Source organism: Tiliqua scincoides, chromosome 1 (genome assembly GCF_035046505.1).
Source record: "Tiliqua scincoides isolate rTilSci1 chromosome 1, rTilSci1.hap2, whole genome shotgun sequence".
In the NCBI taxonomy this organism is placed as follows: Eukaryota; Metazoa; Chordata; class Lepidosauria; order Squamata; family Scincidae; genus Tiliqua; species Tiliqua scincoides.
Window position 1 is genome coordinate 20,784,983 of NC_089821.1, and position 16,913 is coordinate 20,801,895.

The 16,913-nt window shown below is 42.9% G+C and overlaps 1 protein-coding gene across 4 annotated transcripts in view; it reads right to left on the reverse strand.

The window, feature by feature from the left end:
• Nucleotides 1-2,126: 2,126 nt before the first annotated feature.
• RAD51B (RAD51 paralog B) overlaps nt 2,127-16,913 on the reverse strand; it is a 354,598-nt gene continuing 339,811 nt past the window's right edge. For 3 of the 4 annotated variants that reach the window (XM_066633331.1, XM_066633322.1, XM_066633340.1), the window contains exon 11: nt 2,127-2,450. In XM_066633331.1, coding sequence (XP_066489428.1) covers nt 2,305-2,450 — 146 coding nt within the window. In that variant the 3' untranslated portion in view covers nt 2,127-2,304. The remainder of the gene's footprint in view (nt 2,451-16,913) is intronic. The other variant, XM_066633348.1, reaches the window with a different exon arrangement.

Here is a 16,913-nt window from a genome sequence, read left to right on the forward strand (position 1 = left end):
CATTTGCATTTTAAGGTCTGTTTTCCTAATATGTAAGTATACCACCCACTTGCTCTCTCCTCCACCCCCTGAAGATTTCAGGCTTACACAGACTGTGGCTGCTGCTTGGAAACCTGAATGTTACTCAGTGGAATTTTTCCTGCCATTCAACTTATTGTGCTACTGAAAGGTCCTGGAACTAGGCATGTGATCCAGGAGGGAAGGGGGAGAAACTCTGTGTTTTTGAATATTCCCACAAAATAGTCAGTGATTACTCAGATCAAAAGTTGTCCCTGCTCAACCCAGGTAAAAGGAACATTAAAAAAAACAAAAACCCACAAAATACTTTTTTTTTTTACTTTAAATCATGCTACAGGCAACAGAAACTGGGGAGCTGTTTTTCTTCCCCAAGTTCTTCTAACTCAGTTTTTTTTTTAAAGGGAACTCATTCAAAAAGAATAATACATTTGGTTGCTGTGGCAACAAGTTCTTTGTGACTTGAAAGGAGAACAACTAAGCTTCCAAAAGACTCTCTGGACTGACACTGTGTCCTCCGTATGCACATTAAAATAATAAAGCAGCAATGGGACTATATGATATCTCTAAAAAGAGATGTTCTGTGCTTAAGGAAATGGATATACATATGAAAATTGCCAGGACACAGAGACTCTTTGGGACACAGAGCCCCACTTGTAGTCAAAAGACTATTCCATTCATTTCAATGGAGGGAGCAGTTCAGTGCATTATAGAGAACTGTCAGAGGTGTCTTTTCTCCTTTCTTTGTGCGATGAACTGCTCTTTCCATTGAATGGAATAGAAAAAGTTTTACAGAGCAAGTTTATGGATGTCCACTCAGGCATAATTTCCATTATGTTCAATGAAATGTACTCCCAGGAAAGTATCTAGGATTGCACCCTAAAAATGACCAGGGCTGAGCATGTGTAGCTTTGGCCCAAATCCTAACCCACTTTCCAGCACTGGCATAGCTGTGCCAATGGGATGTGTGCTGCATTCTGCAGTTGGGGGGCACTCATGGAGGTCTCCTCAAAGTAAGGGAATGTTTGTTTCCTTATCTAGCAGCCGCATTGCCCTTATGTTGGTTCTGGAAAGTGGGTTAGGATTGTGCCCTTTGTTCCTCAAAAGGCCCAATCCCAGCCTTAAGTGGTGCCAACATATCTCTACACACACTTGTGCAATGACAGTACTAGTGGCGTAGAAGTCCACCCACCAATGGACACACCAAAGATGTCACCCACCCAGAACTAAGGCCCCTGCCAGGGAGACTACCGCTCAGATTATCAGACACATGGCATGGGGCTGTGCCTCTCTGGGATCTCACAGGGGAAGTTTGGTGATGGGAACCATGGTGAAAAGGCACACAAAGGGAGCACTTTGCACAACCTTTTGGCCAAGGAAAGGTGGGATATACAAGAGGTAAATTCCTTAAATAAATAATAAAACCCATAACTGGTTCACACTTGCTGTACTTGGTTAACAGATAAGGCAACACTTTTTCCCACTGTAGCTGTTCCTTATGCCAGCTGGCCTTAGGGTGGAACTTCGTGGGTGGAGGGGGCACTCTGCTTCCAGAGTTCACAGCATCCTCCTCTGTGAGTTCTTTGGCTGTGATGTAAGTCTCACTGAATTTAATGGGATGGAGGGCCCAATTCTATCCAACTTTCCAGCCCTGGTGTAACTGTGCCAATGGGGTGTGCACTGCATCTTGTGGTGGGAGGGTAGTTTTGGAGGCCTCCACAAGGTAAGTGAACATTTGTTCCCTTGCCTTGGGGCTGCATTGCAGTTGCACCAATGCTGGAAAGTTGGACAGGATTGTGCCCTTACTCCTTGACAAGTGGGATTGCCGCCTAAGAGAATGAGCTGTGAATCAAAAGATCTTGTGGCAACAATTCATTTTGATCTTGCTCCTAATAACCTTGAGGATTTTGCTGGTGTGTGTTTAAAGATCATGCTGCATAAAATTAGAAGGATGACAAGAGTTCACTGCAATGTCTTAAACTCAGATGAATGGTTTTGTTGCATCAGAAAAGAGGCAGAGTGAGATCAATTTAAAATACACCAAAAATATATCTGAGGAAGAACAATCACTATACTGTTCCTCAGAAGCAGTGGACATCAGGGAGGATGTATAAGATTTCAAGCATTTATTACAAGTTTAAAATACTTCTGTAGTTCCATATGAACTCCTCATATTCACAGCTGAAAGCAGTAACACATGCAGAAATTGTTCCAGACCAAGACAAACACAGCAGCTATCCTGATCAGATGGGCCTGTCTTTGTTCTCTGGGCTACAGCATTCTCTTTCCTCAGTGTTTGTATTTCTCGGGAAGCTCACCAGCAAAATGGGATAAAGCCACTGGGGGTTCATTATTAAAAGTATCTTTCCTCACTTTTATTGCCTGCAGTGTAGGATTGGTTCCTTCCCAGTTGCATTGTGGCTGGTTCTTTAGATCTGAAACATAAAGGAAATGAAACCAATTCAGTGACAGTGTGGTGTGGTGTACATACCTGGATTGAAAAACAATGGTTGAATGAGGATATTTCTACAAGCAAAAAGAGACGGGATTCTTTGCTCAATCAGAAATCAGTACAAGCTAAAACAGCAACAACAATCAAATTTTCCATAGTCAGCTTGTTTCTGGCTGATTAAAATGCGCCTCCTTTTCTTTCTTCTGCTTTTGATCAATGAATAATCATTTTTCCAGAAGTCTGATCAGCTGTTCCAAAGGCTTCCATGCATCAGGTTACACGGTCCATGGTTACGTGGACATAAGGATTCCACTTGAAAGAGCATAAAATACTTTTAAAAAGAAGAACTAGAACTGTGCTTCAATGCTCAAGGACCAAGACACTTTTTTTTTCATTTTGCTCAGTTGACCTTTCCAGAGCTTTTGACAACATATTCAAGGTAACACCACATTATTATAATTGATCTCACATTAAGCATCAAAGCAAAGAGGGATACTTATAAGTGCAAGCATGATTGTATGATTTATAGCAGCGTTTTGCATTAAATGGGGTGAAATCCTTCAACCTTATAGATGACATTGAGAGTTGTTGTTGTTGTTGTTGTTGTTGTTATTATTATTATTATTATTAACAACAACAACAACAACAGTATTTATATACCGCCTTTCAACTAAAAGTTCACAAAGTGGTTTACAGAGAAAAATCAGGAGTCAACAAAGAAAATCAGACTTCCCCATTTCTGATAGCCTGGGCAATGCATCAGCCCATGAACCAAATTTCAGAGGGTGTGGATTGGTATGTCTCTGTTGAAATTGATGAAGCTTGCAGATTTATATCTGCTGAGGACAAAGATCTCGGCATATTGATCATATAGCTCAGCCTTCAGAGAATACGTGCTGATGGGCAAACAGCTCTCTGCTAATCTATCCAATCTCAGTATTCCAGATTTTCTGAAGGCAGAAGTATTTACTAAGGTTGGATGGAGCCAGGAGAGTTTAAACAAATTTATCTTGCAGTCTTTTATCAAACTGCTCTGGAACAATGTTCAGTATTTCTTAGGCTTTCACCGATCTTCAATTTTGCAAACAGTGGCCTGGTTTGGATCATCTTCTTGGATCATCACTGCAGTGAGAGAGTGAGTTTCCAGAGATAGTGAGAGAGTAAATTTGCATCGTCTTTCCCCACCCATTGGACATGTTTGTTGCATCAGATATCTTATTATTATTATTATATCTACATGTTGGCATAACATTTGGACAAAATAAAATCCAACACATATGTAGGCCCGAACAACACAGTGGATAATTAAAATTTGGTCACACAGTTTACATATCATGAATTTTATATAAGTAGGTCAGATGTTACACCTGCACACGGAAGTCTATTCCAATAGTCTTGGAAGTGGGACAGGCGCTTTGGGTGGGTAGGAAGGCATGCTCTTACTCCTCCATGCAGGAAAAAGAGCATGGTGGTAGTGATATTGTAAAACCAGGTTACATGGCCTGGAGATGACAGGATGGTGACAAGAGTTCAATGAGAGAAGAAAAGTGCTCAAACTGCTAAACATTGCACATGAACCCTTGGAGGAAGATGCAAAAACCTATATTGAGGGTACCCTCTAAGATCATCCATTAATTGCTCCAGGCAAATGACAAAATAAAAAATTAATGGAGTAGTGCCATGGAATAAAACCAAGGTTTTATCAGGAACAAAATATTCTAGGTGATGATGAATTACTGCAGATTATATCTCCTTGTTTGGAAGGCAGCTTAGACTCAAGAGTCACATTTGCTGTAATTGTACTGCAAGGTGACACACATTCAGGCAAATATGTGCTTCAGCATGTTGGATTTCATCAGCTGATCATTCAAACAAGCTCCATTGTAGTGCAGAAAAGCAAAGCTCCCAGTCCCCCAGGACCCCCACTGGGCAACACACACCTAGATGAGCCAATGGCTATTGTTCGGGAACAAAGCTCTGAAGTATGTCAATAAAACTGGATAAAGAGGCAGGGAAGGGAATGGCCTTAAGGGGACTGTGTATTGAGACTAATATGAGGCAATATGTCAGCTGGAAAATTGGGCCAGCAAGCCTGCTGTGGAAGAAGAAAGGGAGCCAGTAAGTAAACAAGAGAGAGAGAGAGAAGGTTCTCCAGTTCTCCTCTTTGCCCTCCTCTGTAGCAGTATCAGCCTCATCTCCCAATAGAACTATGAGAACATCATACCTGATTGACTAGTTCTATGCAAAGGTACCCAAGGGTCTAGCCTGAAGTTCAAGAATTGGCCCTTTCAAGCTCTGAAAGAGAAGATATTACAGGCCTCAGCAAATGAATAGCAGCAAACTCCCAACAAGAGGCAGTCTGCAGACTAACGATGGGGGATTGCGGAGATCCTGAATCCCCTCTAACCTACAGAAGTCCAGACTCTCCAATTTCTACATTATATGTATGTTCCTGAAATTACCATTAATATTTTACTTTATGTCTAATTAATGTTCTACTTGTATGTTTAGCACTAAAATTCACAAATTACAAAGTCATTATTAACCGGGTGATGGTGTTCCCTACTGCTAGCAATAGCAGTCGGCAAGCCTTTCCTAATTCCTTTGAGCCTGGATAGTACCTTACATCTACTCAACCTTTATCAGATCTTTAAAAAAATGTTCGTCTTTATATATTCATATAAGATATTTACTGGTCTTCACAAAAGAAATCTCTTATTTAACTTTGCACACTTCCTGCCCTTCTTTTAACATCCAACAGAGATTTTGAAGGTCCTTTCCTCCCCTGCCTGCTAAAAGAGTTTGCTCAGAGCAAAACAAAGCAAGTTGTATTTATCAAGGTGCATGCCTGATATTGTGCAAAATTGTGCACACTCAAAAAATGCCTGATCTAATTTTGCACAATATCAGGAACAGTCCAAGAATGGTTCAATAATCAAGAACAGTTCCAACAGTCCAATAATATAAGAGGAAGAAATGTGTGCTCACTATAAACAAAGTACGATATGCAAAATTCAGAATGTGTGCTGTATAGACACAACAAAGAGCAACACATTATATTAAGGTTTGTGAACAAGACACACCACTATGGATGTAGCCACATTGGAGGTTTATCCATTGTTGTATGGGAAATTTTAATATCTCTCCTGCCTTTCCCATGAAGACATCTGCTAACAGCTCCTTTGAGAACTGCTCTTCTAGAAGCAATTTATCTCCCTTTACAATCTGATCATTTAAATCTTTCTCCAAGTACACAAGAAGCTGGAGAAAGCTTTTGGGAATCCTTTTATGCAAAGAACTTTGCTCAAAAAAGAGCAAAAGCAAATTTAATTCGTGAGAACTGAGTAATTTCATGAATTATTTTAGCATTTCATTTCAGCAGAATACAGGGCAGCAGTCAGACTGGAAGATGATTGTATCAAAGCTTCAAGAACCAGTAAAACAGCCCCCATCCCAATGATGTTGCAGAAATTCTCACGTGAGCCTTTTCTTGCAAACAGCTTGCCACATGAGATTTGCACTACAAGTAGTTACCTATGTTGGTGTCTGTATATGTAAATCAGACCTCAATCAGCAAGCCCATTTTATGGTACATGAGTTGCACTGATTCTGAATACAGGAATCCCAAGTCAAAGCTGTATCCAGTTTTGCAGAAGGAAAAAAAATGCACTTTGCCCTTAGATTAAGCATCTGAGGTTATAGTTTGTGCATTAATAATTTGTTGTTGTAGTAGTTGTTGTGTAACTGGAGTACATGGCTACAGGTCAAGGGCATGACAACCTACACTCCCAATGTTGCTACAAGAATTTGCAGGGCTCTTTGTAGTGCATGACTTCATCAGATGATTTTCTGGAAGAAGTTTGGGAGGGGATTTCCCTGCCTTTACTTAATCAGCTACTGGATCTTAGCTTCCTTTGTTAATCTGGCCAGGAGGCAAATGAGCAAGCATTCAACCAAGTAACAATGGTGACAATTAGTTCAATGACCTGGCCATCTTGCCTACACCAAACTCCAGGTGACCAAACACAGCTGGAGGGGAGAGTTTAATGCAATACCATTGACAAGAAGTGGCATATACATTAAGGTGACACTGAAGAGGATTTAATCCCACTTTGATTTTGCTCAAACACCTTGCTAATGATTCCCAGAACGTTAGAGTGTTGCATCAAAAACCACAGAGCCATAAAGATACACTAACCAATTTTTTTCAGCAATATGAATTCACGGACTACAGTTCATCAGATGAATAAAATGTCATCTTCAACTGGCAGGTATAGATGCACATATGGGGATAAAGAAAAAGAAAATTTTTATTTGTTTGTTTGATTTGTAAAACTGCCTTGGGTGCCCCTTGGGAGAAAGGCTGATTACAAATCAAACAAACAAACAAATACATATTTATTTATATTTTATTTATTTATATATAAAATTTATATATATATAAAATAAAAGGAGGAGGTCAAATAGCTATGAGATGGAAGAATACAGCCAGTAACAGAGATGGGAAAACCCAGTGTGGTTTGACTCAAGTCAAGCCTAGAGTCACCGCCCCCTGCAACTCGACTTGAAAAAGAGTCCTAACGTGGGCACTTTCCAAGTCTCCGAGTCGCTCTTTCACGACTTTAAAGGACTCGAGCTGAGTCCCCCCCTTTAAAAAGACCACTGTGGGGAAAAAATGGGGCTGGTGCAGGTGTGTGTGTGTGTGTTGGAGTTCTCTTTGAACACCTCCCGGATGTCCCCACCCATTTGTAAACAAGGTGGGAGGGGTGGGACAGACTGCGAGAAGGCTAGGAGAGAAGTGGCAAGAGGGAGGAGGGTCACACACAGCAGCTGCAAGGCTTACCAGAACAACCTGATTCTTGGCAGCTCTACTCAGAAGTAGCCCCACTGTAGCTGGTCATTCAATGAGGCTTCCTCATTCCCACCAGCCATGTGGTAAAAAGCATGATCACTATGAACTGCCCCCCCTTCCTTGCCTCCGCCTCCTCCCTGGGATTCTGCAGCCAATTGTAAGGCAAGAACCCCCTTAGGCTCCTCCTTCTGCTCTACCTCAGCCAAAGAAAGTATCAGAACACCCATCCTTTGTCCAATGATCATTGGTTCCTTCCTTCCTGCGGGAGATGGGCAAAATAACTTTCTCCCACCTCTTCCTGCCTTCCCTTCCCTGCCTCGTGATTGGAACCTCCCTGCTGCTCGCCTGGCCTGAATGCTGGCCCCACAAGGTTTTTCACGCCACAAAAACAGTAAGCAAGCACACCCAGACACAGGCAGACTTGAGTTAGCATGTGTGGGGATGAGTGCCAAGTCAGGGGGCCCAAGTGCTTTTCAGAGTCTTCCATGCGCACGACTCAAGTTAACAAGTCACTAAAAATGCGCATTTTCGAGACCTGAGTCCGTGTCACAAACTTGAGTTCCCATCCCAGGCTAGTGACCATCACATGTAAAGGCTGGCCTATCCATGAAGTCAACTGAAGCTGTTGCTTCAGGCAGTAGGTTGGTGGGGGTGACCATCTCTGTCCACTGCCTCTTCTGCTCCTCCTTCTTCCACTCCTTGGATCTGAAAAGGCCTCTGTCCTCCTGAAGAGGAGGATAGAGAGGAAGAAGAAATGTGGAAGGGAGGAGAGTGCAGAGCTAGATCATTGGCGAGTGGGAGGAGTGGAAGCTGGCACATCATCAGGTAAGGGGGCAGCAGCTGGCAGGCTGCCTCAGTGGTCTTGGGCTGGCTCTGAGTATAGTGACAATCCACAGCAACAGTAATAGCAGAGAAAGCAGCTTCTTTGGCTGAGCTAAATAAACTAAATAAAATGGTTTTGTGTTGGAGCCTCAAGAACCGCAGACTATATATGAGAAGTACATTGGGCGATTATTCTTATGCAATTCTAAATGTACGAAGTGACTACAATAATAAACTATATCAGCAATAAGAGGTGATGGTAAAATATTTCTGGCATATTTCACAGTTACAATTGCACTACAGTTTTTCTTGCTAACAATATAGTCCAGTCTTGTCCTATTTGTCTCTCAACACATCAGAGGCCTAATATGGTGGCCCCCTGCATTTTATTTCTACAGTTTTCTGTTAAAAATATTTCTGAACATGCTCAGTTATCAGTATATTATAATAAAATGCCAAGGTGGAAAACAGGATTGAAATCAATCTACATTTAGCTACGACCTTCGGTAATTCCTGTCTTGCTCATTGAATAGACTTGCCTCACACTTGCATTGAAGTCTTCTAAGTTTTCTATATGGCAGAAATTACCACAGAATTACTTAGCCTTGTCCCCTTAGGGTTAACACTAAAGCAAGGGATATACATATGTTGACATCCCTGTGGTATACAAAATTTGGCTCTCTTTAATCCTCAGTCAGTGAGCCAATGTAGGGTCATGAACTGATGTGCAAGGCAGGGCTTTGGACTGGCCTTCTGAAATGTATTACATTTGTTGAAAAATTCCATTTTATTCAGTCACTTTCTCAAATAAGAAGGTACAAATGGGATAAGCAACAAAACACTGCATCACCAGGAACTTAATTCCCAATTGGCTCAAGCATGCCAATTCTTTCTCCCTGCCCCACCCCCTGTCCCCATTTCTGTGTACCAGGGAGTCCTCTGAGAACCACTTCCTTGTCTGTGGGTGGCCCATTTCTGCATAAAAACTGAGAGGTACTCAGTTTGCTGTTAGTATACAGATATATATATATATAGGAATGTTCTATATAATGCTAGAGCTGTATATCTTCAAAAAGTTTAACACGATCACTTATTTAAGAAAAAAACTCACGTTAAAAGAGAATGGAATAATTTGAACAAATGGCCTGGCCACACTTTAGCTTAGCTAAAGTGTAATATCCTCCCCTCTGAAAGTTGTAAAAACCTCACTGTTTTTAAACAATGTTAGGCAAACCATTGTAAAAATGCAGTCTAAAAAGATTCAGGTAGGGGGAGAAATATGAGAGACAAAAATAGAACATCAAACTGGATGACCCCTTAGATGTCACTCATTAGTAATTTATTATTGTAAGCAAGATCACTATCAGAATGCTAACATTTGCTGTGGGCTCTGTTTTTATCAGATTACTATCTCTGGAAGGAAAAGGCTACTCTGTGATCATGCAGGAAGATGGACTCAGTAACCTTTTCTGTGCCCCAATTTAGTTATCTTAGATAGTTAAGGCCAGGGGTCAAAATGCTTCTACTCCCTTCTTTAAAAAATTCTAAAACACCTTTCTGTTGTATGCCTCCCATGCCTTTTGTTTGTTTGTTTGTGTTTGATTTGCCTGTAATACATCCCCCAATGTGACAAGCAGCAAATGCCCAATACCAAAGGAACACTTGGGTTTGTATCACCTGGTGCAAGACCTCATTGCATCACCCCCATGATGGATCTCCTTCCATACCAGAACATACAGAATAAACTAAAAAATCATGTACACAACCTAAATGCAGCGACATCACAAGGGTTGGTGTAACCCCCATTAACTATTTATTTTTATATATAACAGTACAGATCACCCAACAAAATAGTTACCGACAAAAAACCAGTGGCCAACTTGATGATACTCATACAACTGAACAAGAGTTCTAGTGTTAGCTCTGATACATGGAGATGAGAGCTGACTCACTAACTCCTTATTCATTTCCTGAGGTGTCATAATAACACCTCAGTGACTCTCGTAAGAATCAGTCTCATTGGTCAGTTTGTGTGAGGAAAACCCACTTTTTGTTACATAAGGCAGTTGTGTTTTCTTTTTCTGGTTTCTTGGCCTTAGTGTTTGATAGAATACAGATATTTCAGTGTGGTTTGCATTCTGCATTAAATCACACACCCAAAGATATATAAAGTAATGGTATTATTTGAACATACCAAGATTTTCACAATTTTGACCAATAGCGGTGTCACATACACCCCAAGTGTGACACCTGGCATGGTCCACACGCCCTGCATCCCCTAGTGATGCCACTGTCCGATACTATTTAAGGTGTCTTCAGAAGTGTTCCATAATACTGTGACATGCAGCTTTTAGTACCCAGCCATAACAATTCACAAAACAGTGAACTGCATGTCCATTTCAGTTCGTGGATTAATCATGCTTCGTCCCTGTTTGCCAACTCCAGGCCCTTCTATACGCTATGAAATGCACATATAATTTCAATTGGGAGTTATACAGAATGGAGAGCTGAATGCCTTTGGACTTGACTTGGAAAATAAACATAGTGCCTTGTGTTGAGTGTTCTAATGCTAGTTTAAGAATATGTTTTGGGACAAGGTGGCACAGGTGGTAGAGAAAAGCTAAAAGGGAAAGGTGTCATGGTTCTTTCTAGTTCACAATGCTTTTTTCACAGTGTTGCAAACAAGCTCTGAAAGCTTCTCTCAGCCCTGTGAGCTCTGAAGTCTTGATTTATCTAACCTTGAACATACTTGCACAAAAATGTATGGGTTTGGCAAGGCTTAGGCTGAGTAGTATACAGTGAATTATATCAAAAACTCAGTTTTGACAAGGCAATACCATTATTGGGGTGGGCCAAACCCTCTCTTGGTAAGCCTTGAAAGTTTGCTTCGACTCCCCAAATGAGGCTTTGCAACCCCGTTGGGGTCCCAACCCCAAGGCTGAAGAACACTGCTGTAGTTCATCATATTGTTGCTTCCTGATTAGTGGTTTCCCCTTAAGCTCTCATGACTTTGTTATATCTTTTCCAGCATCAGCTGTCAAAGTTTTCATTCATTATTCTTTCTCCAAATGTGCTGAATCACTCCATTATCTCTATGACTGGAACCAATATGGAAAATACCTGATACACTTATATATAAGCAAATGCCTGCTAGCCATAAATGTAGTTGTCCACTTACTGAAAAATGGATGACAATTTTTTTATGCGAATGCCCGAAGTCTCAGAGCAAAGATGGGAGAACTGGAATGTCTGGTGACAAAGGAAAACATTGACATAGTGGGCATAATGGAAACCTGGTGGAATGGGAGAATCAGTGGGATACCGCAACCCCAGGCTATAAACTCTACAGGAGGGACAGGCAGGGGCATGTTGGAGGTGGGGTGGCCGTTTATGTTAAGTAAGGGATAGAATCCAGCAAAGTAGAGATTGAAGGTGGGTCCGACTCCACCGTAGAATCTCTGTGGGTTAAATTACCAGGCCTGTGGGATGATGTAATACTGGGGGCGTAATATTGTCCTCCAGACCAGAAATCGGAAGGGGACCTTGAAATGAGGAAATAGATCAGGGAGGTGACAAGGAGGGACAAGGTTGTAATCATGGGGGACTTCCTCAATTATCCTCATATAGACTGTGTCAATTTGTGTTCTGGTCACGAAAAGGAGACCGGATTCCTTGACATGCTAAATGACTGTGCCTTAGAGCAGCTAGTCATGGAGCCCACCAGAGGACAGGTGACTCTGGATTTAATATTGTGCAGTACACAGGACCTGGTTAGAGATGTCAATGTTACGGAGCCATTGGGGAACAGTGATCATGCTGCGATCCGTTTCAACGTGCACGTCAGGGGAAGAATAGCGGGCAAATCTCTCACAAAAACCCTTGACTTCCGACGGGCGGACTTCCCTCAAATGAGGAGGCTGGTTAGAAGGAGGTTGAAAGGGAAGGTAAAAAGAGTCCAATCTCTCCAGAGTGCATGGAGGTTGCTTAAAACAACAGTAATAGAGGCCCAGCAGAGGTGTATACCGCAAAGAAAGAAGGGTTCCACTAAATCCAGGAGGGTGCCCGCATGGCTAATGAACCAAGTTAGAGAGGCTGTGAAGGGCAAGGAAGCTTCCTTCCGTAAATGGAAGTCTTGCCCTAATGAGGAGAATAAAAAGGAACATAAACAGTGGCAAAAGAAATGTAAGAAGGTGATATGGGAGGTCAAGCAAGACTATGAGGAACACATGGCCAGCAACATTCAGGGGAATAATAAAAGCTTCTTCAAATATGTTAGAAGCAGGAAACCCGCCAGAGAAGCGGTTGGCCCTCTGGATGGTGAGGGAGGGAAAGGGGAGATAAAAGGAGACTTAGAGATGGCAGAGAAATTAAATGAGTTCTTTGCATCTGTCTTCACGGCAGAAGACCTCGGGCAGATACCGCTGCCCGAACGGCCCCTCCTAACCGAGGAGTTAAGTCAGATAGAGGTTAAAAGAGAAGATGTTTCAGACCTCATTGATAAATTAAAGATCAATAAGTCACCGGGCCCTGATGGCATCCACCCAAGAGTTATTAAGGAATTGAAGAATGAAGTTGCTGATCTCTTGACTAAGATGTGCAACTTGTCCCTCAAAACGGCCATGGTGCCAGAAGATTGGAGGATAGCAAATGTCACGCCTATCTTTAAAAAGGGAAAGAGGGGGCACCCGGGAAACTATAGGCCAGTCAGCCTAACATCTATACCGGGTAAGATGGTGGAATGCCTCATCAAAGATAGGATCTCAAAATACATAGGCCTTGCTGAGGGAGAATCAGCGTGGCTTATGTAAGGGTAAGTCTTGCCTCACGAACCTTATAGAATTCTTTGAAAAGGTCAACAGGCATGTGGATGCGGGAGAACTCGTGGACATTATATATCTGGACTTTCAGAAGGCGTTCGACACGGTCCCTCACCAAAGGCTACTAAAAAAACTCCACAGTCAGGGAATTAGAGGACAGGTCCTCTCATGGATTGAGAACTGGTTGAAGACCAGGAAACAGGGAGTAGGTGTCAATGGGCAATTTTCACAATGGAGAGAAGTGAAAAGCAGTGTGCCCCAAGGATCTGTCCTGGGACCGGTGCTTTTCAACCTCTTCATAAATGATCCTGGAGACAGGGTTGAGCAGTGAGGTGGCAAAGTTTGCAGACGACACCAAACTTTTCCGAGTGGTGATTGTGATGAGCTCCAGAAGGATCACTCCAGAGTGGCAGAATGGGCAGCAAAATGGCAGATGCGCTTCAATGTCAGTAAGTGTAAAGTCATGCACATTGGGGCAAAAAATCAAAACTTCACATATAGGCTGATCGTCAGTCCAAAATCTTGGCAGGCCTTGCTAAAACAATCCATGAGCTGCTGGAGATCTTTGGCAGAGTGGGTAGTGACAGCTGCATCGTCGGCAAAGAGGAAGTCACGCAGACATTTCAGCTGGACTTTGGACTTTGCTCTCAGTCTGGAGAGGTTGAAGAGTTTTCTGTCTGATCTGGTCCGGAGATAGATGCCTTCTGTTTATTATATTTATATATGCCTTCTGTTTATTAATATTATAATGCCGTTGTACAAATCGATGGTAAGGCCACACCTGGAGTATTGTGTCCAGTTCTGGTCGCCGCATCTCAAAAAAGACATAGTGGAAATGGAAAAGGTGCAAAAGAGAGAGACTAAGATGTTTACGAGGCTGGGGCACCTTCCTTATGAGGAAAGGCTACAGCGTTTGGGCCTCTTCAGCCTAAAAAAGAGGTGCCTGAGGGGGGATATGATTGAAACATACAAAATTATGCAGGGGATGGACAGAGTGGATAGGGAGATGCTCTTTACACTCTCACATAATACCAGAACCAGGGGACATCCACTAAAGTTGAGTGTTGGGCAGGTTAGGAAAGACAAAAGAAAATATTTTTTTACTCAGCGTGTGGTCGGTCTGTGGAACTCCTTGCCACAGGATGTGGTGATGGCGTCTGGCCTGGACACCTTTAAAAGGGGATTGGACAAGTTTCTGGAAGAAAAATCCATTACGGGTTACAAGCCATGCTGTGCATGTACAACCTCCTGATTTTAGAAATGGGCTATGTCAGAATGCCAGATGCAAGGGAGGGCACCAGGACAGGTCTCTTGTTATCTGGTTTGCTCCCTGGGGCATTTGGTGGGCCGCTGTGAGATACAGGAAGCTGGACTAGATGGGCCTATGGCCTGATCCAGTGGGGCTGTTCTTATGTTCTTATGACAAAAATTCAAACACAGGAAGATGTCCACTCCACCCTGTTAGGCACAGGTATCTCCCCTATCCAAACGGGAGGGAGGAAGGTTACTTCCCTGGCTAAAGCTATAGGAGCTTCTGCTGTGAGATAAGATCCTATCAACAAGGCTACACAGAAGAACATGGTGATTCTTTAGGCTGTGAAACCAAAGACTCTCACAGCTTCTTTAGGAGCTCACAGGCAGCTAGAGAGGCAGTATCATCATCTCCCACACCTTCATTCCTTCACTCACCCTTCTCTCTCATGCACTGAAGACACTATCTCAGCAGCATCCCAAAACAGGTAGAAGACCAGAGTGGAAATGGCACTCTTGGAGCAGTGGGGTAGGAAGCGCCCCTGCCACCACTGCATACTTCCCCTTCCTCAGCCTCCCAAAGGGCCTGCCTCTGCATGAGCCTCCTTTCCAGTAACTTCCTGCTAGAACAGAAATCATGGCAATGATCTTTTCTTCCCACACTTGGCAGACTTGCTAACTATTCCAGAGCAGTTCCATCAAATGGAGTACTTCTCCTAATTCCAGGCTCTTTAAGAAAGTCACATCAATGAAGAATTGCTTGGATGGATGACTTGACAAGTAAATCAGCTTGAGACATTCCCCTTTCAAATAATGCTTCTGAGAGAGACTAGCCATTACAATACAGAATTACTGGGCACTGCAATCAGGAAATGGTTAAGTAAAAGCAGGTGGACCACTGAGAGAGCAAAGCAGGAAATAGCAGTGTGTCTGAATGCAGTCAAAGGAATGTTCCCTGTCTCTCCCCCTCAGCCCTTGGGCAGCTGCAGTAACCAGCCATCCACCCACTCCTCTGCTGTCCTTATCTTTCTAGCAGCCCCTGAAGACACAGAATCTTGAAGGCCACAAACAACACTGGCCTGAGTAATCCTCTGCAATTCTGAGCCAGGCCTGGGTGTGTTAGGGGACGGAAGGCAGAAGGAACAAGAGACCCACCCTGCTGCATTGAAGCATGAATGAGTAAGAGACACCCTGTAACTGCCAGAAGCAGGGCCCGAAAGGAACTGCTTGTTGCAAGGGTTCCAAAAACAAATGAAAGAAAAAAGGAGGGGAAAGGAGCACATTTTGCAAAGGCTATTTTTATCTCAAAGCTCTTTAAACTGGAAGGACGACTTTCTCCAGGCAGGAGATCCTCTGAGATGCAACCCACAAGCGGATTTTTCCAAGGACAAAACAAGCAACTCACTGTACTGTGGAGTGGCAGCACCTACCCACAGTTCAAAGGGTCATGCTTTTTCAGCGTGCTCTCCTGATAAAGCCTGGAAATCGATTTCTAGTAATGACACAACCTTACACAGTTCCAGAAGGCAGTGGGATGGGGTGCAGGGAGTGGGAGGAATTGCTTAAAAATCAGGAAGAGACACCAGTGCTGTAATTACAGAAGGTACCAGCACCTGATTTCCAAGTAATTCCCCCTTCCCTTGCATGCCATTGCATCCCCTGTCTCCAGAGGAGACTTTTCAAGGGGCTGTTGTGGGAAGGAGTATAGAAGCAACTCAATGGCCCAACTATATAGAAGCATAGAAGTATGAGTATAGAGTATAGAAGCAACTATAATGGCCCGATCCTATCCCTTTCCTATCCTGGAGGGAGGTAGTCAGGGAACAAAGGGTAAAACTCTGGGGCCCAGATGGGTCTCCTTGGACCTATGTCAATGATTTTGATGGCACAAGCCTGTGTGGTCCCAGGCTGGGTATCAGGTCCAGGAAGGGGGTTTGGAGTAGGTGAATGGCATTGCTGCCACTCCCCTTCAATCAGCCCTCCTTCCTGCCCCCATCACCACTGTTCTGTTCCGCCCTCTCCCATCCACATGCACAAATGTGTTGGACTTGCTTAACACAGAGACTATATAATCCATATAATGACTTCAATTGTAATTTATGCTTTGATTATTATTATTATTTAAAATAGTGCTATTTATAGGGCAGGTGGTGTGGCCTGGAGGTTGAGCTGCTGCCATAGTGAAGAAGCTAGGTGGGGTCAGCCTTGGTCTTGCTTTGTATGGGCAACTGGAATGCCACTGATGGAGGTGTCAGTTGGCAAGAACAGGATAACTTCTTGAGAACCTGTCCAATGCTTGAATTACTTGAACTGTGCAGATAGAACAACTACTCTATGAAGTGAAACACCTGGAGAAATGGGGGGGGGGTTCTATGACTTTCTATTATAGACTTGTAAGAACCCCATTTTAAAAAAAATGGTCAGCCTGCCTGTGTAAACCACCTTGAGTCTGAGAAAGGCAGTACAGAAATACTGTAATAAATGAATAAAATTGATATTATATATGTTCCTTTGCATACTTTGAAAAGGGGCAAAATAGGGTGGAGGGCAGGTAGATTCAGCTGGAGAAGTCTTTGGAGCCCAGGTCTACCCACCCATGTGGCATCAGCCACTAGATACAGTAAAACCAAACACACTTCTAACTCTAAAATCTTTTTAAGTATAGAAAATCATGTAGAAAATCAGCATCATCATATTTAGGCTC